General features: G+C 48.8%; 1 protein-coding gene across 1 annotated transcript in view; it reads left to right on the forward strand.

Moving 5' to 3' along the window:
* The first annotated feature begins 5166 nt into the window (after positions 1-5166).
* PTX4 (pentraxin 4) overlaps positions 5167-19638 on the forward strand; it is a 15168-nt gene continuing 696 nt past the window's right edge. Inside the window, 4 exon segments of the mRNA XM_025193094.1 lie at positions 5167-6068; positions 14260-15070; positions 19513-19635; position 19638. The exon segment at position 19638 is cut by the window's right edge and continues 696 nt beyond it. Of these exon segments, the coding sequence (XP_025048879.1) occupies positions 5931-6068; positions 14260-15070; positions 19513-19635; position 19638 (1073 nt within the window). The 5' untranslated portion in view covers positions 5167-5930.

Here is a 19638-nt window from a genome sequence, read left to right on the forward strand (position 1 = left end):
GCGGCTGTTGCCGGGCGGTGCAGGGGCCAATGGGAAGCTCCGGAGCGGCAGGTAGCGACCTCCCTCCCGCAGGGGTCACTGGGAACGAGGCTGAAGTGGGTCCGCGTTCCCGTTAGATGTCATAGAAATGAAACGTGTGTACTAACAAACCTGTAAAATAACAGCGTGCATCAGGCACATAGCCCTGAACCCAGGCCTGAGATTAGGTCGGGATTATAGGGCAAAATCCCTTTGGGGTCACTCCAAAACACACTCTACACCTCCAGGAGACATTTCTGAATACGTTGAGCAGGGCACTGTCTGGCCCAAGGCACCAGGTAGAACAAAGAGGACAGAAACGCAACTGGACCTGGAGACTGCGAGGACAACAACACGATCAACAGCAGCGGAAGTGACGGCGACAAGGACAGGGGCTTGGACTGAGTGACCGTGTTTGGGTTAGGGGAGGGTAGAGGGTGCATTTATTGTAATAGGAACATGGGTTTCTTAATGCAATTTAAGATATGTGATGGAAAGCTTATGATAGAGGATGTATATGTATAATTCTCTCTCTCTCTATAAATATATTTTAATAGTAAAAAAAAAAAATCACATGCCAGGCTGCCCACTGATGCCCCCCCTAGGTCTGTGTGCTATGTATATAGCACTAAATAAAGAACTGTGTTTGAGCTGGGACTATGGGTGAAAATCCTTTTTGGGTAACCCCATAGTACAACAATCTGGCACTGGGAGAATCTCCCGAGGAAGCCTACTAAGCCTAGGCTCGGTTTCTGCATGCCAGGCAGCCAACTCACAGGTCCTGTTGTTGTCTCCAAAGGACAGTGTGAGTTCGTGCCCGGTGCGCTTTTGCCAATAAACACACAGGGGTGGAGGATCCAACTTAATCTTTATTGTTTCAAGTCTGCGCAGAGAGGGGTGCTTGGCGATCGTTCGCAAAACAAGCACACCGGTTTCTACCTTTGGGTACCTTTTATACGTTTGCAAGTGTATCGCTCAGTGATTTGTTACAAGCCACTGACATAAGACAGTCTCTACTGAGCATGTCTCTATACCTATGTTTTAGCCATGTATTTCATTTACATACATATATGTTTCATTAACATACTTTTGCTCTGCCCAGGGGTGTGATTTTTAGCATTATAATGAGACCTTTTTCTGAACTTCTTGCTATCTTACAGGTGTCAGGGAGACATTATCCTGCTGGTGTTAGGGAGGCATTCCAGGAATCCTCCGCATCCCACACGCTGTGCTCTGCAAGCATCTCTTAACACACACATACCACACCCCTCCCAGCACCAGTAAATTGCCTTAAGTATTCAGTTAGATATAGTTTGCAAAAGCTAGATATACCATAAAAAAGATTACATAAAAAGATTACATCACTGTGGCCTGATTAAGGAGCTGGGTTTGGACTAGTATTAGAGGTAGAAATCCTTTTCAGATCACTCAAAAACATACGCTTCTAGTATCGGGGGAAACCTGGGCATAGTCCAGCTTGACCTGGAGCTCAGTTTGTGAGTGCCAGCCTGCCAACTCACAGGACTCTAGACCTGAATAAGGAGCTAGGTTTGGGCTGGGATTACATGTGGAAATCCTTTTCAAGGCCACCGCACTACATGCAGCTCTGACATCAGAGGCCTACCCCCAAGAAGCCTGGGAAGAGTCCTCTGATGCCAGAGACATGTGCTTTGGGGTGACACAAAAAAGGATTTCCACCTGTAATCCGAGTCCAAACCTAGCTCCTCATTCAGGCTTGGGAGTCTGTGAGCTAGCAGCCTGGCACTCAGAAACTGAGCTTTGAGTCAAGTAGTGCCCTGCTCAGATTTATTCAGACATGTCTCCCAGTGGTATAGACATGTTTTGGGGTGACCTGAAAGGGATTTTGCCCTTATTTGGGGCATTGTATATCAAATACAGGCCTGGGGTGCTGGCAGTTGGCAGGTTGGCACATGAAAACAGCAGCAGAGTCAAGTCAGGCATTGCCATCTACTCCAACCCACTACTGCCACTCTGAAGGCTGGAAGGAGGCAGGCTTTCAGAGGTCATGCAGAATTCTTCAAAAAGTCTTTTGGTAGTGGAGACCTGTGGTTTGGGATGATGCAGAAAAGATTTTACCCCATAAGCCCAGTGTAATCTTAGTTCTTTATTCAAGGCAATATATATGCAGTTATTTTACATTTGTATTAGTAAATATATATTTTTGTGACATCCTAACTTTAGCTTGTGTAATTCATTACTAAGAACCTTTCACTGGGTAAGGATTAGCTGTGATAAAGATCCAGGAATAAGGAACCGGGAACTGGGAATAAGGAACCACTTTCAGCCTCCTTGGAGCACTGCTGGGACACCAGAGGCAGGACAGCCTGTCTACTAGCCAAGCATTAGGAGGTCCAGCCAGTTTTCCTACTGTAGTCCAGGTCTCTGATACAGAGGATGCCAGCCAGGACCAGCCTCAGTCACACAAAGGAAGCCTCCAGCTGTGCTGGCTCAGGTTGGAGTCCTACTGCAGGGTCCCTGCACATAGACATTTTTCTTTAGTAGCAGTGATGGTCCTGGTTACCATGATGAACTTGTAGGTCCAGAGGAAGTTTGGTGGAAGACTGGCAGTTTGGAGAGGACTTGAAGGAACCCCCTCTCCTTGGTGTAGAACAGCTGCTGGTTATATTGGAACTCTTGGAAAAAAGAAAAAGCATGCGCCAAGACGCTCCGTTCTGGGTTATGGGCACCACAGAGACTCTGTAGGGCAGGAGTAGGCAATTATTTGGGGTTGAGGACCACGTAGGGAGTTTTGGTGACCTGTTATGAGCTAAGTGAACAGCACCCTCCCCACCCATGTCAGGTCAGTGTCACCCCTCAACATCTCATGAAAACTCCCAAAGTGGCATTGCTCCATTCTTGGCTGGGATGGAACCACAGGCAGGCAGCGAGCAGCATCAGAGAACGGCGTCCAAGAGTGGGATGGGATCGCAGGTCCGTGACAGCGCAGGCCTGGCCTGGGGCCTAAGGCAGAGCTGATCCCTGCATGCCCCTGCAACAAGCACTGGTTCTGTGGGGAGGGGCATGCATGGAGTGGAGTAGAGCTGTGCCCCAGGTCTCAACCCTGCACGGTCACTGCCCTGAAATCCCAGGGTCTCCAAGGAGGCCAACTGGGACCTTCATGGGCAGGGCACTCAGCCAGCTGGAAAGAATGGGGCCCTGGAAATTGCTCTGAGTTGATGAGTTTCACAAAATTAATCCAGGTTCATGTCATGGACCAAACAATAGGATGGCTGTCTGTCAGCTCTTCTTTTGACTGATAGAGGAAGCCGAGTTGCTCCTGTTATTTTAAGAGGAGAAACCAGAACAAATAGGGCACAACACCAAACAACAGATGGCATCCATGGTGTCATTATGCTCCCAGCCTAGAGCCAGGCCAAGCTTAGCCCTCACTGTCAGGCCTCTTCCACATGCACATTCACACCGCCCTCCTCTCCCTAGGGCCTCTTGCACTCCACCCCCTCTCGCAGGGTCTCTCTCACATCAAGAACTTGTTCCACCTTGCTCCCCTAGGTCAAAGGCTTTATCCAAATTACACCTTGGGTGGCAGACAGTCTCTTGGGCCTCTCCTGTGACCCTCACCTGGGTAGTGGCCAGCCAAGTTCCTGACCTGGGCCAAGCTTGCCCTGGCCCCTCCTAGGGCAGCTTTACACAAACATATACTGGGCCCCTGGCACCACATACTGGGCTCCCAGCCCTCTGTTCCCCCTTTCTGGGGCTCCACACTTCATTCAACTTGCTCTCCAGGGGTTGGCCCATGTGTGGCCCTTCAGGCTGTCCCACAGCCCTACTCAGCACACCCCCATACGTTGCCCTTCAGGCTGATCCTCAGCCCTACTCAACCCTCTTCCAGGCCCTCACTACCACCCCTTCTCTGGCAGGTACACATTTACCCCCTCCTTTGGGGCTCTGGGGTTTCCCTCCCCTGTGGAGGCTCAGGTGGCCACAGCTATGCCTGGCACCACCTGGGTCTTATACCCTCTCTGGGCTCAGGTGGCCATAGCCAGGCCTGGCCTCCTCATACCCAGTGCTGTAGGGACTAGGGGTTAAGGTGCTGTGACCTACCTTTCACCATGGTGGTAACTAGCCTGGCATTTCCTGGGGACTCCTACACCACCAGGAGCCCCACCAAGCCACCCATCCCCAGCAGGGTACAGTTTTAGGTCATGCCCAGGACCAGGAGCCTCCAAACCATCCCCATAAGCTCCCGCCCTTACCACCAAGATGCTTCATACAGTCTTTCAGCCAGGCAATAATTCTACCTAGCTACCAGCAGCAAATTGCTGTGTTTATATAGGCAGTCAGTGTTTTAAAATGGCTGCTGCAATCAAGCACCTGCTGGCTGCTTGACTCCACCCTTAAAGTGGCAGGCACTGCAAGTTCACTGTTACACCCTTTACCTCAGCATCTTCACAGCATGCTTTTAGTAAATCAAAAGAGAGTCCCAAGCAATAACTGACAGGAAAATCTTGTTAATCAAACTACTCATTATTGGTTATCAGAAAGTCCCAATTTGAATTAATTACCTTCTTCAGTGACAAGAGGTTATCCATTTCTACTAAGTTTGGAACATATCAGGAAATTGATTAACAACCAGGAAAAATACAAGATTTTTGCAGAGTCATCCTTGGGAGCCACTAAAGCAAAACAAGAATAAATTAGGAGGGGACATCTATCACATATAGAGAATGACTCTTCCTGCACATAAACATGAATTAATTGCGAAATAAATGTTTACCATACTAATTAATCAAGGATAGACATTTCACACAGTTACATACCTGACAATCCAGGTGCCTGCTTAAAATCATCATGAATATAGTAAGAGAAGCTGGAAGTGATGCCTCATTATTTCTTTTCAGAAGGACCAGCCGCAAAATTCACATCCTCTTGCACTATGCAATTGTCATTACTATTTTGTATTTCAACTTTTGTGAGTAGGCCCAAGCTCAGCCTGAGTTTCACAGCCATCAGAGTGATGAGGCCAACTAGCCTGTCTGCCTGCTAATTAACTCATAGTGCTGTGTGAACACAGTTACATTAGTGCATGCGAACCAACATACTCTGCAAAGCAGGCTCCTGATGAGGTTATGTGAGGCCTCTGAGGGCAGTTAGCAGGTGTCCATGATTCCCAAGTGCCTGTCTGTATAGAGCTTTACCCTCAGAGTTTCCTGCACACCAGAAGCAAGTGACTATGGTGAGCTTCTATATCCAGTAGGCAGGACCCTCAGCAGAATGTGGATGGTGTGGATATTGATTTGCTCTGGTGTGTGATGACTCCTTCTGTGGCAACGGCCATCTGGGTTGCTGCTCCTGTACCAGTGAGCTGTGCTGCATGGAAGGTTGTTGGTTGCACCCTAAGCCAGAGCAGTGCTAGCAGGAAGACATTGGCTTGGATCGGGAAGCAAACAGACCTATGCTTCTGCAAAGCTCATCTGGGCTCCCACATGAGTATGGCTGAGCAGAGATGTTTCTAGTGTTCCAATAAAACCAGCCAGGCTGACTCACAGCTGGGGAGGGAGGTGGTCTAGTGCTTTTATAAACAGGAGCAGTCTGATCTCTGCCTCTCCCCTAGCCCTGCTCCTGCTCCCTGTTAGCAGGGCCTCTGCTCCAGCCTGATTTGCTCCTGAAATAAGAACTGTTCCTGTACTAAGCTTGGCTCCTTGGGAATGCTGATGGAGTCTGCAGATCCTGTCTGTTTTCAGGCCAACTCACAGACTCTGTTTAGCAAAGGAATGTGAGACCTTAGTATTGAAGGAAGCAGCCACAGACACTAGAGAGAGCCAGAGAGAGAGAGAGAGAGAGAGGTGAAGTGAAGTGAAGTGAAGAAGAACGTAGAGCACCCTTCTCGAGACCTACCAAGCAGCTTCGTGAGGTCTGCTCTCTGTTTCAGAATGAGCTGGGTGAGGAGGATGCTGCCTGTTTGCTTTCTTCTGGCTGTTGCCTGTCTGCAGGGAAGCTTGCTGCTGGAGGCCGGACCAGGGGAGCCGCGAAAGCCCTTCTTTGAGAGGTTCAGGAGACTCGAGGAGCAGGTGATTAACACAGCTGTTTTGAAATGTCTTTACTGGAGAGGCAAGGCCAGTTTCATTGACTTCAATGAGGCACTTACGACCCAAGGTCTGTATTTTGTCACCCTAAGTCAGCATGTACATACAGCCATGCATTTCTACAGTATCTTCATAGTTGGTAGGGGCGGAAGGGACCTGAGCAGATCATCAAGTCTGACCCCCTGCCATGGCAGGAAAGAGTACTGGGGTCAAACGACCCCAGCAAGGTGTTCATCTAGCCTCCTCTTAAAGACCCCCAGGGTAGGAGCCAGCACCACTTCTCCTGGAAGTTGGTTCCAGACCCTAGCCGCCCTGACAGTGAAGTAGCACCTCCTGATATCTAGTTTAAATCTACCCTCTGCCAGCTTGTGACTGTTATTTTTTGTCACTCCTGGGACTGCTCGGAGGAACAGGGACTCCTCCAATGCCTGCTGGTCCCCTCTGACTAGTTTGTAAATGGCCACTAGATCCCCCCTCAGCCTTTGCTTGTGAAGGCTGAACAGGTTCAGGTCCCTTAGCTTCTCCTCGTAGAGCCTGCCCTACTGCCCCCTGATCATGCAAGTGGCCCTCCTCTGGACTCTCTCCATGTTGTCCACAGGGGACAGTTGTCTACCTAAGGAGTTGCTCCAGCTCTGTAATATATGTATGTATGGATACATATAGTTCAACAGTTTTTACTTAGGCAAAACTTCTATGAAGTTTGTCCGAGTCATGGGATGTAGCTGTGTACCTACATCCCTTGAGGATGATGTATGTGTATCTATGTAGATAGATGGATGGGCAACTGCTGTTTATATCCATTAGAGACACCCAGCCCACATTCTCCATGGCAGACCAATGGAAGTTGCTTTAGGCACAGCACCTCTGAAGATGCAACTGTCTCTTGAGGTGCCTGGGTATGGATAGACTTTAAAGACTTCTTTGAATGCATGTACTATTTGTGTAGAGCGGGGGTGGGCAAAATGCAGGCCCTGGGCCGGATGCAGCCCACCAGGCCATTCTATCTGGCCTGCAGGGCCCCTAAAAAGTTTAGAAAATTAATATTTATCTGCCCCTGGCTGACTGTCATGCGGCCCTCGATGGCTTGCCAAAACTCAGCAAGCGGCCCTCCACCTGAAATAATTGCCCACCCCTGGTAAAGAGGGAAATGAGTGCAAATGTCCAGGTTAGAGCACTTTGAGATCCTAGTAATTAGAAGTGAGATTAGAACAACTAACTCAATGAATCCAGTCCCCAGCAAAGGCAGGAGCGAGCCTTGCTACACAGCTGGCTGAGTCTTTGGTAACTAGCTGGCTTATCTGCCCACCAATTGGAACCAGCAGTGCTGACCTGCTGAGCCATTCTTCAGGGTGGGCGGTATGGGGGACCACCCAGGGCACTGTTGTCAGGGGGGGCCCCCACAAAGTCACCCACCCACACACACAGCCACAGGCCATTCTCTGCCACTCATGGCAGGTGTAAGCCATTGGGGGACATCAGTGGCAACTAATCCTGGGGCTGGGCAGTGGGGCTTGCCTCCCCTGTCTGCACCCGGAGCTGACTGGAGCCACCTGGGGCAGGAGGATACAAAGCCCCCTGGGTGGCAGCGGTGGGGAGGGGCTGCTCTTGGTGCATGTCTTGCTCAGCCTGTTGGGCCTGTGCCCAAGCTCAGCCCCTGCCCCCGCCACCATTGGTTCACTTGTATGCAGGGTGGCTCCCGCCAGGCTCCAGAGAACCCCAAGTGCCCAGGGCCTCTGCCCTGGGACCTGCTGGGCCCCCCCACATCCAAGTGCATGCCTGGCTGCTGCATGTCATGGCCAGGTAGGCGGCCAGGGCACCATGAAGCCTGCTGCGCTCGTCACTCACTGATAGGGACAGCAAAGCTGGCAGCAGCCTGGAGGCACCCAGTCACCTCCACCCACAGCAGGAGCCCAAGCCTGGCAGAGCTTTGGTGGCAGTGGCAGGCTCAGGCCGCAAGACAGGTTGGGAGTGGGGCATCAAGAGCTGGGCCAAAGGCAAGGCAGCGGTGCCCAGCAAGAAGGTGGTGGAGCTGGGCAGCCCTGGCTTGAGTGCCAAGGACATCACTATCACTCACCTGCTGCAGCTGGAGGCTGAGCTGCAGCTGCTGCTGCACCCCCCCTTTCCCCTTCTGCCACCAGTGTAGTGGGTAAAGGCATGGGTGGCACTGGGCAGTAGTGTCCTGCTGGTGGGGCTGGGCTTCCTGTGCAAGCAGCCCTGCCTGCTGCCCCCACAACACACCACTACTTAACCCCCCCACACACATTCCCACACACCCCATGCACACACCCAACATACACAGTGATGTGGGGGGGAGAGGGGAGAGCAAACTACAAGTTTGCCCAGGACTCTGTTTTCCCTAAGGCTGGCTCTGCTGACTTGAGTTCTGTTATGTTTTGGTCATCTTGTATGTTTCAGCTGTTGCCCTGTGGGGTCAGGCCAACTCTCAAGATCTCAATATTGCGCTGTTAGATGGGAGGGTGTGACACAATTGCACATATACAAATACACAAATCAATTAGGTACACACACACACACACTACCAACTCAGGTACATACATATCCAAACCAGCCTAGACGAATGCATACCTATCACCAATTCAAGCACATGCACACTACACACCAAAAATTAGACAACAATCAGTTGTCAATACCCACACACTCCGTACACATACATGGATCTCTAATTCGTATATCACGCACATGATGACATGTGTGTGTGTATATTCACCAGTTCACACACATACCACCCACCTACACACACAGGCGAGCTCCTAACTTGGATGGTACGGTATGTATGTGTGTGTTTGGGGTACTTGGGATACCTGGGGGAAGGTTAAGGTGAGAGAGAAAGTGTAAGGATTGAAAGTTTCTGGAACTGGGATTAGAACTCGTAGACTAGAGAGAAGCTGGCTGAGGAACTGAGGCTTGGGGTTACTTAAGGTCAAGTGGCCCCGTGGTTACTTGGGGTCACCTGGTGCCAGGGTGGAAGCAAGGGAAAAAGCCTGGTAGCAAGGAAGAAACAACCAGGAGACAGAGGCAAAAAGCTGGGAGATAAGGGGAAAAGGCAGTGGGGACAAGGCAATAACAGTGGCAGAGATCTGGGGAAAAGGCAGTGGGGATGAGACAGTGGCAAAGAAATGGGTTTGCAGGTAGGGAGGAGCTCAGGACGGCTGGAGCCACAGGAGCCTGGGACAGGTGTTGGAGGTGGTGGTGAGCCAGAAACAGGAGAGGGAGAAATAAGACAGAAGTTAGAGCAGAGACTGAAGCAGGGCTGGAACCGTAGTAAAGCAAAACCCAACTCAGGGGTCCAAATAATAGTTTTATTAAATGAAAACTGTACTGTACAGCTTGGTTCATACACACACTCACACAAGCACTCCCACACAGACACAGAAGCACTCACAATGGCAGCAGGAGAAAGAGACTCAATAGAAGGGTTGGAGTCCAGGTAGGGAAGAGAAACAGAGTCCAAGTCCTTGGTTGAAGAGAGGGTGGGGGTGATAGCTACCTATCCAGGCTGGAAAGGGGTCTTTGTCCAGCAGATGTTGTCCAGAAGGGCGTCGCCGACAGGGCCTCTGGGTGGATAGGTGGTGTGGCATGGTGCTGGTCCAGATGGAGAGGGCGTCCCAAGGAGTCAGTCTTCACTACCCCTTTTTATAGGGCAGACTACCTATGATCTCCTATGGGAAGGGCATGTCCAGGCAATCTCAGTCCTATTCCAGAGGATTCCAGGTGTTCTTACTGAGTATGTGCAGCCTTGGCACATTGGTGGGTTGCCTCATCTTTTGTTTCCTGAATGCTGAGGGTGGTTCCAAGGGCTGGATTGTTGGTCCAGGTATTGATTTTGATGGTTCGGTCATTCAGAGGGAGCTATTTTTAGACCTACTGCCATTGTCTCTCGAGCACCCTCATTCATCCAGGAACCAAGTTACATAGGAGGGGTAGGTATGAGTCATAGGTTACACAACAGGGCATGGGGACAAGATGGAGACTTGACATGACTTATGCTAACTTACATATGTAGGCCTAAATCATCTAGTATCAGTAAAACAGTAATATAGAACAGTAAAAATCAATATAAACATAATAAATAATAATAATTATACAATATAAAGAAAGAGAAAAAACAAAACAAATACAACTTGCTACCAAAATAAAATGCTGAAGCTTATCCTACGTCTTAGCTCACTTACACTTATCTATAGGGAATAGAGAGGGAGAGAAAAAGTCAGAAATGGTTGGGGAAGGGGAGGGAATGCAATAAAAAACAAAACAAAAACTGGGGGTTTTGCTACATATCCCCCCGCCCTTGACATCAACTTTACATAAGGATGATGTTACTATACTGTTTGGGTTACTGAACACCATGGTCCAGCTATATAGAAAGGAGGTGTGTCATCTTCAGCTGGTTTGTAGTTAAAACAAAACTTAGGCAGTTAAGAGAAATTAAAAGAGAAAAACCTTGGGGGTGGAAGAGAAAAAAAAAAAAAACCCCAAAAAACCATAATAAGGTTGCTTTAAATAGTTACAATGGTATAGTTGGCTCTTCACTTACTAAAATAATGTTGAATTAAATATGACTTTGAATGCAGTTTCTTTTTACACGCATCTTGTTATACTGATATCCTAAATAGCATTTAAATCCTTGAGAGAAGTAAAAGAAAAGAAAACAAAACAAAACATGTTATCAGATAGTTTAGAGAAGAGGGGAGAAAGAGGGAAAAAACCAAAACAAAACAAAATACACATAACCTTTAATAAATATTGTTTTGCTAATCAAATGGAATTTAAAACTTTATATGAATTGCTGCCCTTGTTTCAAATATTTGGACTGGAAAGTTGTTCTATCGGGTGGAAGTGTTCTGGTCTGGGAGCCACAGACAGATTCAAATTTTAGAGGGGGTATTTCCAATAATTTTTATCATATCTTTATGATATTCATATGTATTTAAACTGTGACAACTTAAAACAGACCAAACAAACAAACACCAAACATATAACAAGACAACACAGACAAGACAATTTTTTGTAATTTTTGCCATGGCTTAGATGAGGAAGACGCTGCTGGTGGTAATGAGGCCTCCTTGTTTATCGGTCACCTTTGATTACACTGTGGTTTCTGCAAAAGAAAACAAACATACACAAACCTGCCAAGGAAAAATCCTTGCAGTGGCCGATTATTCATATTTACAAATGTACAATGCTGAAATGTGCAGTGCCAGTGCACACATCATTGCCATTCTTGGGGTGCTTTTCTTCTATACTGAAAAAAATGGAGCAGTTACCTACAGGAGGGTGGCCATCATAAATTGAGGATTTTTATGGCCTTTTCCTGCCTCAACATTGGGGTGGACACTGATCAGCCCATTCAATGCGTATTTTCCAACGGCTCAGAGGCATTCCTTCCTGCTAGCCAGGAAGGGTGGCCGGCAGGATAGAGAAGACTGTTTACCCTATTCCTTCAGGGTCAGGTGATTTATTGAACAAGGGGGCTCCCAAAATTAATTGCTCAGTGGAGCCCTCCTGTTGCTGTAAATGTGAGATTGAGGGATGCCAATACCCTTGTTACAATTAAGCCAAGTTGTCATTTTAAAGATGAGTTTTTCCTTTAGAGGGACAATTTCTCCCTCAGAATTTTTGCTTGGAAAGCCTTTTCCATGTTCTTTTTGCTGAGCATTGTGAAATCTTCAGGATACTTGAGGTAAAACAGTACTGTTGTTCCTTGAATATACGTTTAAAATTATACCAGCACTTTTATACCAGGGAGATAGGAAACAAAACAAACAAAAATAAAACCTGCATTAGCCAAATGTAATACTGAAAACCATTTTAGCCCTCCTGCTAAAGCTGCTATGATTGCAGGGTACTTTGCCTTTCAGAATGGACCAAATTTCAAATCAGGGAGTCACACACACTAAGCATTTGTACTATCATTTTCTGACTAAACAAACTCATTACTATGAGCTATAATCCTATTTCAGTTTCCAGTGAATATTTACACTGCATTGATGGGGGAGGGTTTGGTCCTTCAATTAAGATGCATGCCTGTGTTTTGCCACATTTTAACCTTTTTTCTGTCCAAACTTTAGGAAATGCCTTCATTCAATTTTCTGGGTTAACCCTAGCATTCACTTGATCACAGCAAAACCTTAACAGCTGCTAACACCTTTCTTTCTAGGGAACCTATATTATACTGACACTATTTCTGGATACATCTCACCCCCATTACCAATAAGAGTATACTTTTATGCTTTTAGCAGTCTCTGCCTTGCAACACAGGTGCAAAGCAAACACACCACACTGTTTTGCACAAACACCTCAACAATCTCTGCAATCTCTTGGCTTTACTTGTGTTACAAACATTCACAGTTTCTAGCGCAGAACTTAGTCTTCTTTACTACTGACTTCTTATTGGACCAATGATATAGGGTGTTGTACTTAACCCAAACAGACCACAGCATGACCTCAGGCACTCTGAGATCAGGACACAACTTTTCCTTAAAGCAACTGCATCTTTTCCCTGCTCTAGGGCAGTCATCCCTAAAATTGCATTCTTACACTTTCCTCCTACCTGCTCTAGCATTTGAACTCTGTTAATCTCTTATTCTCTCCTCTCTTTCTAAACACTTTCCACATCTCTCTCTCTAACAGTTGCCTCACAGCCTGTTTTCCCACTTCCCTCTATCTTTTTCCTTTCCCTCTCTCTATCACAGCTCCTTTCCTTCTGAATCTCTCTATGTAAGGAAACACCTTGAATGAGCGAACCGTGCATCTTTCCTAGCAAAATTTTCTTTAAAATCACTCACATAGGGCTGTAACAATACAGGCACCAGCTGTGGGGGGGCAGTTTCAATCATAATGGCTTTCAACCTGCCCAGACCCATCACCTTTCAAGAACTGGATCTCCCTTATGTCCCAAATCTGGCACAAAAGAGGGAAGTCAGAGAACCAGGTTGCTACCCTTTCTACTCGGTTCTAAGTACTGGACTATACTAGCTCTTCATAGCAAACAAAAAACAGTGTCTTGCACCACACACTAGCTTACAGCCAGCAATAAACTCAAAATCTCAGAAACATCAAAGCTCAAGACACAAAATCTCAAAAGCCTCAAGACAAAACAATCTTACAAGCATTTCTGCTGGAGAGGACCCGCCTCCTCCTTTTTCACCCACTTAGCCCTATGATCACTTACGCCTGGTGTGGGGGTCTTCTGCCTGAACATACTGGTTCCTGGACTTCTGTGCCCTACAACAACCACAACAACAACAATAACAACAACCACAATGATAACAACAAAAGTGCTGTGGGTTCTCGTGTCCATGTATGTGTATGGAGTGTGTGGGTATGGACAACTGATTGTTGTCTAATTTTTAGTGTGTAGTGTGTATGTGCTTGAATTGGTGATAGGTATGCATGTGTTTAGGCTGGTTTGGATGTGTATGTGCCTGAGTTGGTTGTGTGTGTGTGTGTGTGTGTGTGTGTGTGTGTGCGCGCACGCGCGCCTAATTGACTCAACCAGTGCCAAGTGCTATAAATTGGTGACAGACTGCACAGACTGCTGATGTCCAGCTGGAGAGATCTGAGGAAGTTATGGGAGGGCTCAGCACCAGAAGGACTGTATTTTAGTTTTAGCTCTGCGGCTGCCTCACTGAGTGGCCCTGGACAGATCACTTTGGCACACAATGTGTCAGCTTTAGGATGCCCAGACTGACAAACCTTGGGGTTGGGTAAAATTAGTGGGAGCTACTAGTATCTGACACTGGACAACTTGAAGCCAAGGCAGTCAAAGTGAGACCCTAACCAATGTGGCTTAGTTTGCCCTAGGACATTCACAGAATAGTTAAGGCATCTCATCCAGCACTGGGCTTGTGGTGAAGTCCATAGTGACCCAGCTCTGCATGGCCCCTGGTCATCTCGGATGGGGAGTCTAAAGTGTCTGAATGTGATGCTGGTCATGTTGCTACTTGTGTGCTGCTGGCTATAGAAACCAGTTTGCCTTAATCACATGAGCCCAGTGGGCTGTTGGGGTTGGATGGACCTTCCAGAAGGGATAAAAATGATTGTGCAAGTGCCTGGGAACTGGTGGGGTGTACAAGCTAGGGTTGGTGATGTCCTGTTCAGACACAGCTCCCTTGTGCAGTGCGATGACTTCTGCAGTTGCCTTGGTGTCTTGCAGTTCCGTCGGTTCCAGGAGGTGACCCTGATGCGTCTCCAGAGCATTGCAGGGAACTACAACGTTTCCTACAACATTGATACCCGGTTCCAGCACTTGGCAGAGCAGTACAACGGGATGGTGTCCGCCCTCAATGAGTCCCACACAGCTCTGCAGGGAGACCTGGACCACTTGAAAATCTGGATGAAGAAGCTGCAAAAGAAAACCAGAAAGCTGGATTTGAAGATCTCATCCCTGGAAGAATCTGTGAGCAAACAAAGCCAGCAGAGGGCTGGGGAGAAGCAGCAGCAGATTGCCCACCTGACCAACCTCACACTGCAGGTCACAGGACACAAGGAGGCCATCAGCTCTCTGCATGCCAGCAGCAGCAGCCTGCAGAAAGAGCTGATGAACCTCCAGGAAGCCAGTCAGAGCCAGGCGACCAAACTGGGTGCCTTGGAGCACCTGCTGCAAGGCATAGCAGGCAAGGAGGCACTTTCCCCTCAGCACCTGCCTGCCACTCAGCTCCTGAACCAGACTCCCCAGGGCAAGCAGCTGGAGGCAGAAGGAAGCCAGACACAGAGCCTGAAGAAGTTACACACCAAGCACAGACAGAGAAAGAAGCTGCAAGAGGAGAGGCAGCAGCTCCTGGCCCAGTCTGCAGGCACAGGGCTGCAAAGCAGCCTACTCCATGAACATGCAACCCCCCTGCAGCAAAGGGAACCAGAGCCATTGACCAGAAGAGAGCCACAGGTTGCCAGGCAGCAGCTCTCCAGTGTAATCAAGGTCTCACAAGAGCAGAAGCACCCATCAGCCCCCAAGAAGCCAGGGACAAGTACGTAGCAGTGTTTTTATTTTGTCCCCTGGGGATACCCACGTCAGAGGTGATCACAAGGAGGAGTGACCCCAATATTAAGATTGCCTAATGCTCTCTTCCTCCTTGTATCTTTTCTTTGATAATGAGAAGCTCAAGCCTCTATCTTCAGCAGGTCTCTGATATGCAGAAGGGAAGAACCCCTCAACCCACAGAGAGGTTTTTCCTTGTTTGTAAAATCTGATCCACTGTAGCCATAGGGCTAACTACATGAGGGACCAAGGGCCCTGGCCCCCCTTTAACCATCCCTAATTGAGCGGAACAGTCCCAAAATGGGAACATCAAGTCTCAGTCCTGGGCTGCACGACTCTGGGACAGCATTTGTCCTGGATTCCCAGCATCGTGCAGGGATCCAGATTTTCTGTTCACTTGGCTCTGCTCCAGCTGTGCCATGGGGAGAGGGGCATATCTTAGCAAAAATAAAAGTCAGGGCCTATGACTGTAGCTGAAGTGCAGAGTTAAAAATCACTGTTATCTGAGCTTGTCTACCTTTGGGGCTGCTGCAGCTTTGCCTGCCAAGCTATGTCAGCAGGCCCCCTAGTGGACACACATCACTGAGCAGGTGGCTGTGGAGGAACAATAGAGGAGGCGGCAGGTCTCCGTGTAACACCCCCACCCCCCCAAACTCCCTTTGTCCAGACCCTGCATGTAGTCCAAGCAATGCATTTTCACTACCTGGGGTATAACATACCTAAGCTTCCCGATTAACTGTTTGGACACAAAACACTAAGGCAGGAGCCCTTCTGAACTTTCTCTATCCCTGATGTATGGTTCCAGTAACGTATTCCCTTTTCATGCTGACAGCTAATGTATTTAGCCCCATGTGGGGCTACCCCACGTCAGTCTACCCCAGTGCTAATGGTTTGGGTTCAAACCAGCTGATAGTGATGGGGAGACTTTTATAGTTGCAGGTAACAAAATTTGGTTTTATTTTGTTTTTTAAGTAACCTAGGAAGTTTCATACTAAAACAGCTACATTGGAACCTGTGTAAGCTTTTCGAGAGAATTATCATAGCGCATGTCCACGAGGGGCCAGCAGGGGAAATTATGCTTAGGGGCAACCAACATGGGTTCATTAGAGGCAGGTCCTGTCAGACCAACCTGGTGGCCTTCTATGACCAGGTCACAAAATCCTTAGATGCAGGGGTAGCAGTGGATATAGTCTTCCTGAACTTTAGGAAGGCCTTCGACACTGTCTCTCACCCCATTCTCATTAAAAAACTAGAGGACTGTAGCGTTGACACCTACACAGTCAAATGTGTCATTAACTGGCTGGAGGGCCGCACCCAGAAAGTGGTGGAGGATGGGTCTTATTCGACCTGGAGGGATGTGGGCAGTGGGGTTGCCCAGGGCTCAGTCCTCGGGCCTGCACTGTTCAACATCTTCATCAGCGACTTGGACAAGGGGGTGAAAAGCACCCTGTTCAAATTCACAGAAGACACTAAGATGTGGGGAGAAGTGGGCATGCTAGAAGGGAAGAATAGGCTGCAATCGGACCTAGACAGGTTACAGGGGTGGGTGGATGAGAACAGGATGGGTTTCAACACTGACAAGTGCAAGGTGCTGCACCTGGGGAGGAAGAACCAGCAGCATACCTACAGGCTGGGGAACTCCCTTCTTGTCAGTGCAGAGGCAGAAAAGGATCTTGGAGTCATTATCGATGCCAAAATGAACATGGGCCAACAGTGTGGGGACATGGTCAGGAAGGCCAACTGTACCTTGTCATACATCCACAGGTGCATCTCAAGCAGGTCCAAGAAGGTGATCCTCCCCCTCTATGCGACACTGGTCAGGCTGCAGTTGGAGTACTGCATCCAGTTCTGGGCGCCGCACTTCAGGAGGGATGTGGACAACATGGAGAGGGTCCAGAGGAGGGCCACTCGCATGATCAGGGGGCAGCAGGGCAGGCCCTACAAGGAGAGGCTAAGGGACCTGAACCCATTCAGCCTCCACAAGAGAAGGCTGAGGGGGGATCTAGTGGCCGTTTACAAACTAGTCAGAGGGCACCAGCAGGCATTGGGGGAGTCCCTGTTCCCCCGAGCACTCCCAGGAGTGCAAGAAATAATGGTTACAAGCTGGCAGAGGGTAGATTCAGACTAGACATCAGGAGGCGCTACTTCACAGTCAGGGTGGCTAGGATCTGGAATCAACTTCCAAGAGAAGTGGTGCTGGCTCCTACCCTGGGGGTCTTTAAGAGGAGGCTAGATGAACACCTTGCTGGGTTTGTTTGACCCCAGTACTCTTTCCTGCCATGGCAGGGGGTCAGACTTGATGATCTGCTCAGGTCCCTTCCGCCCCTACCAACTATGAAATTATGGAACAAGCTTGTTTAGGTTGTGAAGTCCAGCCTTAAAAGCTTGGAAGTGCCAGATTTACAGGTAGCCTGAGCTCCACTCTTTGTGCTTATGCCGCATAATCTTTAATTACACAGTCATATGCTATTTTTCCACAGGTCCCTTCTACTCTCACTGTGCAGATTGGAATTTGAACAGAAGTTGTGTGAACAACTGTCAATCTGGCATGTCATAATTTTCACATGCTGGAGTTTGCTACCTAAATAACAGCCTTCTAATGTAGCAGTTTCACAAAGATACAGGTGGAGAGAGTTATTGGGCATGTACATGGACAGCATGATAGCAGGTGCCTGAGAGCACCTTCAAGCATGGATGTCAATATATGATGCTAAATCCTGCTTTTCATCTGCTGGTAATTTTGTCAAACATGTTCCTTTGAGCTGAAATGTTCCCTGACTAGATGCAAATTCCCCTTTCTGCTCAGGTCTTCCTGCCCGGCTCCAGCAGCAGTGAAAATGCAGTTTCTTCCCACCTGCAGATAGAGAGGTTGAGCTAAACCTTAGCATCACACAGGATTTGAGCCACTTCCCTGGCTTCTGGAAAGCATCAGCTACTGCTGCCTTGCTCAAAACAACTGCCATAAAGAAATCACTTTCCTCATACATTCCCACCAGCTCTTTGAAATACACATGGCCCTGAACAAGAGTTTGGCTTCTTTCCTAGATCTTGTGGGGTTTTAGAGAGTAAGTAAAGAGTACAAGAAATTGGCTGGGATATGTCCATGCTGCGGGGTTTTGCACTCACATGCAGTAGGATTTTCTGTTAGGCTTCTAGTAGGGCTGTGCGAAATTTCGCCAACTGTTTTGTTTCAAAGCTGTTTTGACACGTTTCAAGCTCAAAACAGTGAAATCAAAACAAAACAAAAAGCATCGAAATAGCTTCTAAACGAAATAAGGCGCTCAAAACATTTCAAAAATTTAAAGTTTCGAAGCAGCCAGGTGGTGGGACGCAGGGGCAAGCCAGGGCTGCGCTTTGAGCGGCTCTGCAGGCCCATGTAGCTCAGCCCGGCAGGGAGCGCAGCCCTGGCTCTCCCCGCCTCCCGCTGCCAGGCTGTGCTCCTATCGGCCCCGCCAGCCCCATGGAGCTCAGCTTGGCGGTAGGAGATAGAGTGCAGTGCCGGCTCTGCCCACCTCCCACCACCAGGCTGTGCTCTGTGGGGCTGGTGAAGTCAATGGGAGTGCAACACTGGTCTGTCCGTCTCCCGCTGCCGGGCTGTGCTCCGATCGGCTCCGCCAGCCCCACAGAGAGCAGCCCGGTGGTGGGAGGTGGGCAGAACCGGTGCTGTCCTCTGATTGGCTCCGCCAGCCTTCCATCTCCCCGGCCCAGCCCTGGGTTCCATGGAGCTCAGCCCAGCAGTGGGAGACAGGGCGTGGCCCTGGCTCAGCTCACGGCCTGACTCCGGGCTGCAGGGGATGAGGCTGGAACACAGAAGACCTTGGTTCTGGTCTCAGCTCTGGTGCAGATTAGTACCTTGTGCTTGATTCTCCAGGGTGCTGAGCAATGCATCACGGGAGCAGCAGGCACTTGGCAGTCTGGAAATGAGGCCCTTTTCCCTCTGTCCCCTAGGTCTGTACCTGAAGGATAGGGAGTATAGCACTGAACTCCATGCCAGCTAGGTGCAAGACACTGTGGAAGGGTTGATGGTCTAGTTTTAGTAATAATAAATTGTCTAACTTATTTGGATTTGCATAGGATGGTTTGGATAAGGATGATCCTGCATTCCAGCCCTACTTTTCTATGATTCTGTGATCTCTCGTGTCATACTTGTGGAGTGCTTGTGCTCCCCAGTGGAGGTGTTAGAGGGGGACAGGGGATTTCTCCTTGGACAGGCTTAGTTGTGGACAGATCTTCTCAGCATGCTTGGTGAAAGGGGAGAGTGAACAATTGTGCAATCAAATGAGCACTCTGCAAGAGACGGGGTGGTGGTGGTCTCTGATCGTATCCTCAGGGAATGGGGGTTGGAAGGGCAGGAGACAAGTCCTCCTCACAGGACAGGGGTCCCCAGAAGAGGTGATGATTGGATCTTTCTCTCTCTCTCTTTCTGTCTAGTCTGCAATGTGGGTTCAATGCTGCTTTTCCCCAACGTTTCCACTGAAAACTTTGCCACCTTGACCCCAGGCTTCCAGGCCAGCCTGTATGAACTGTCCCTTTGCAGCTGGGTGAGCACCCCCTTTC

Source organism: Alligator sinensis, unplaced genomic scaffold (assembly GCF_000455745.1).
Source record: "Alligator sinensis unplaced genomic scaffold, ASM45574v1 scaffold167_1, whole genome shotgun sequence".
Lineage (NCBI taxonomy): Eukaryota > Metazoa > Chordata > Crocodylia > Alligatoridae > Alligator > Alligator sinensis.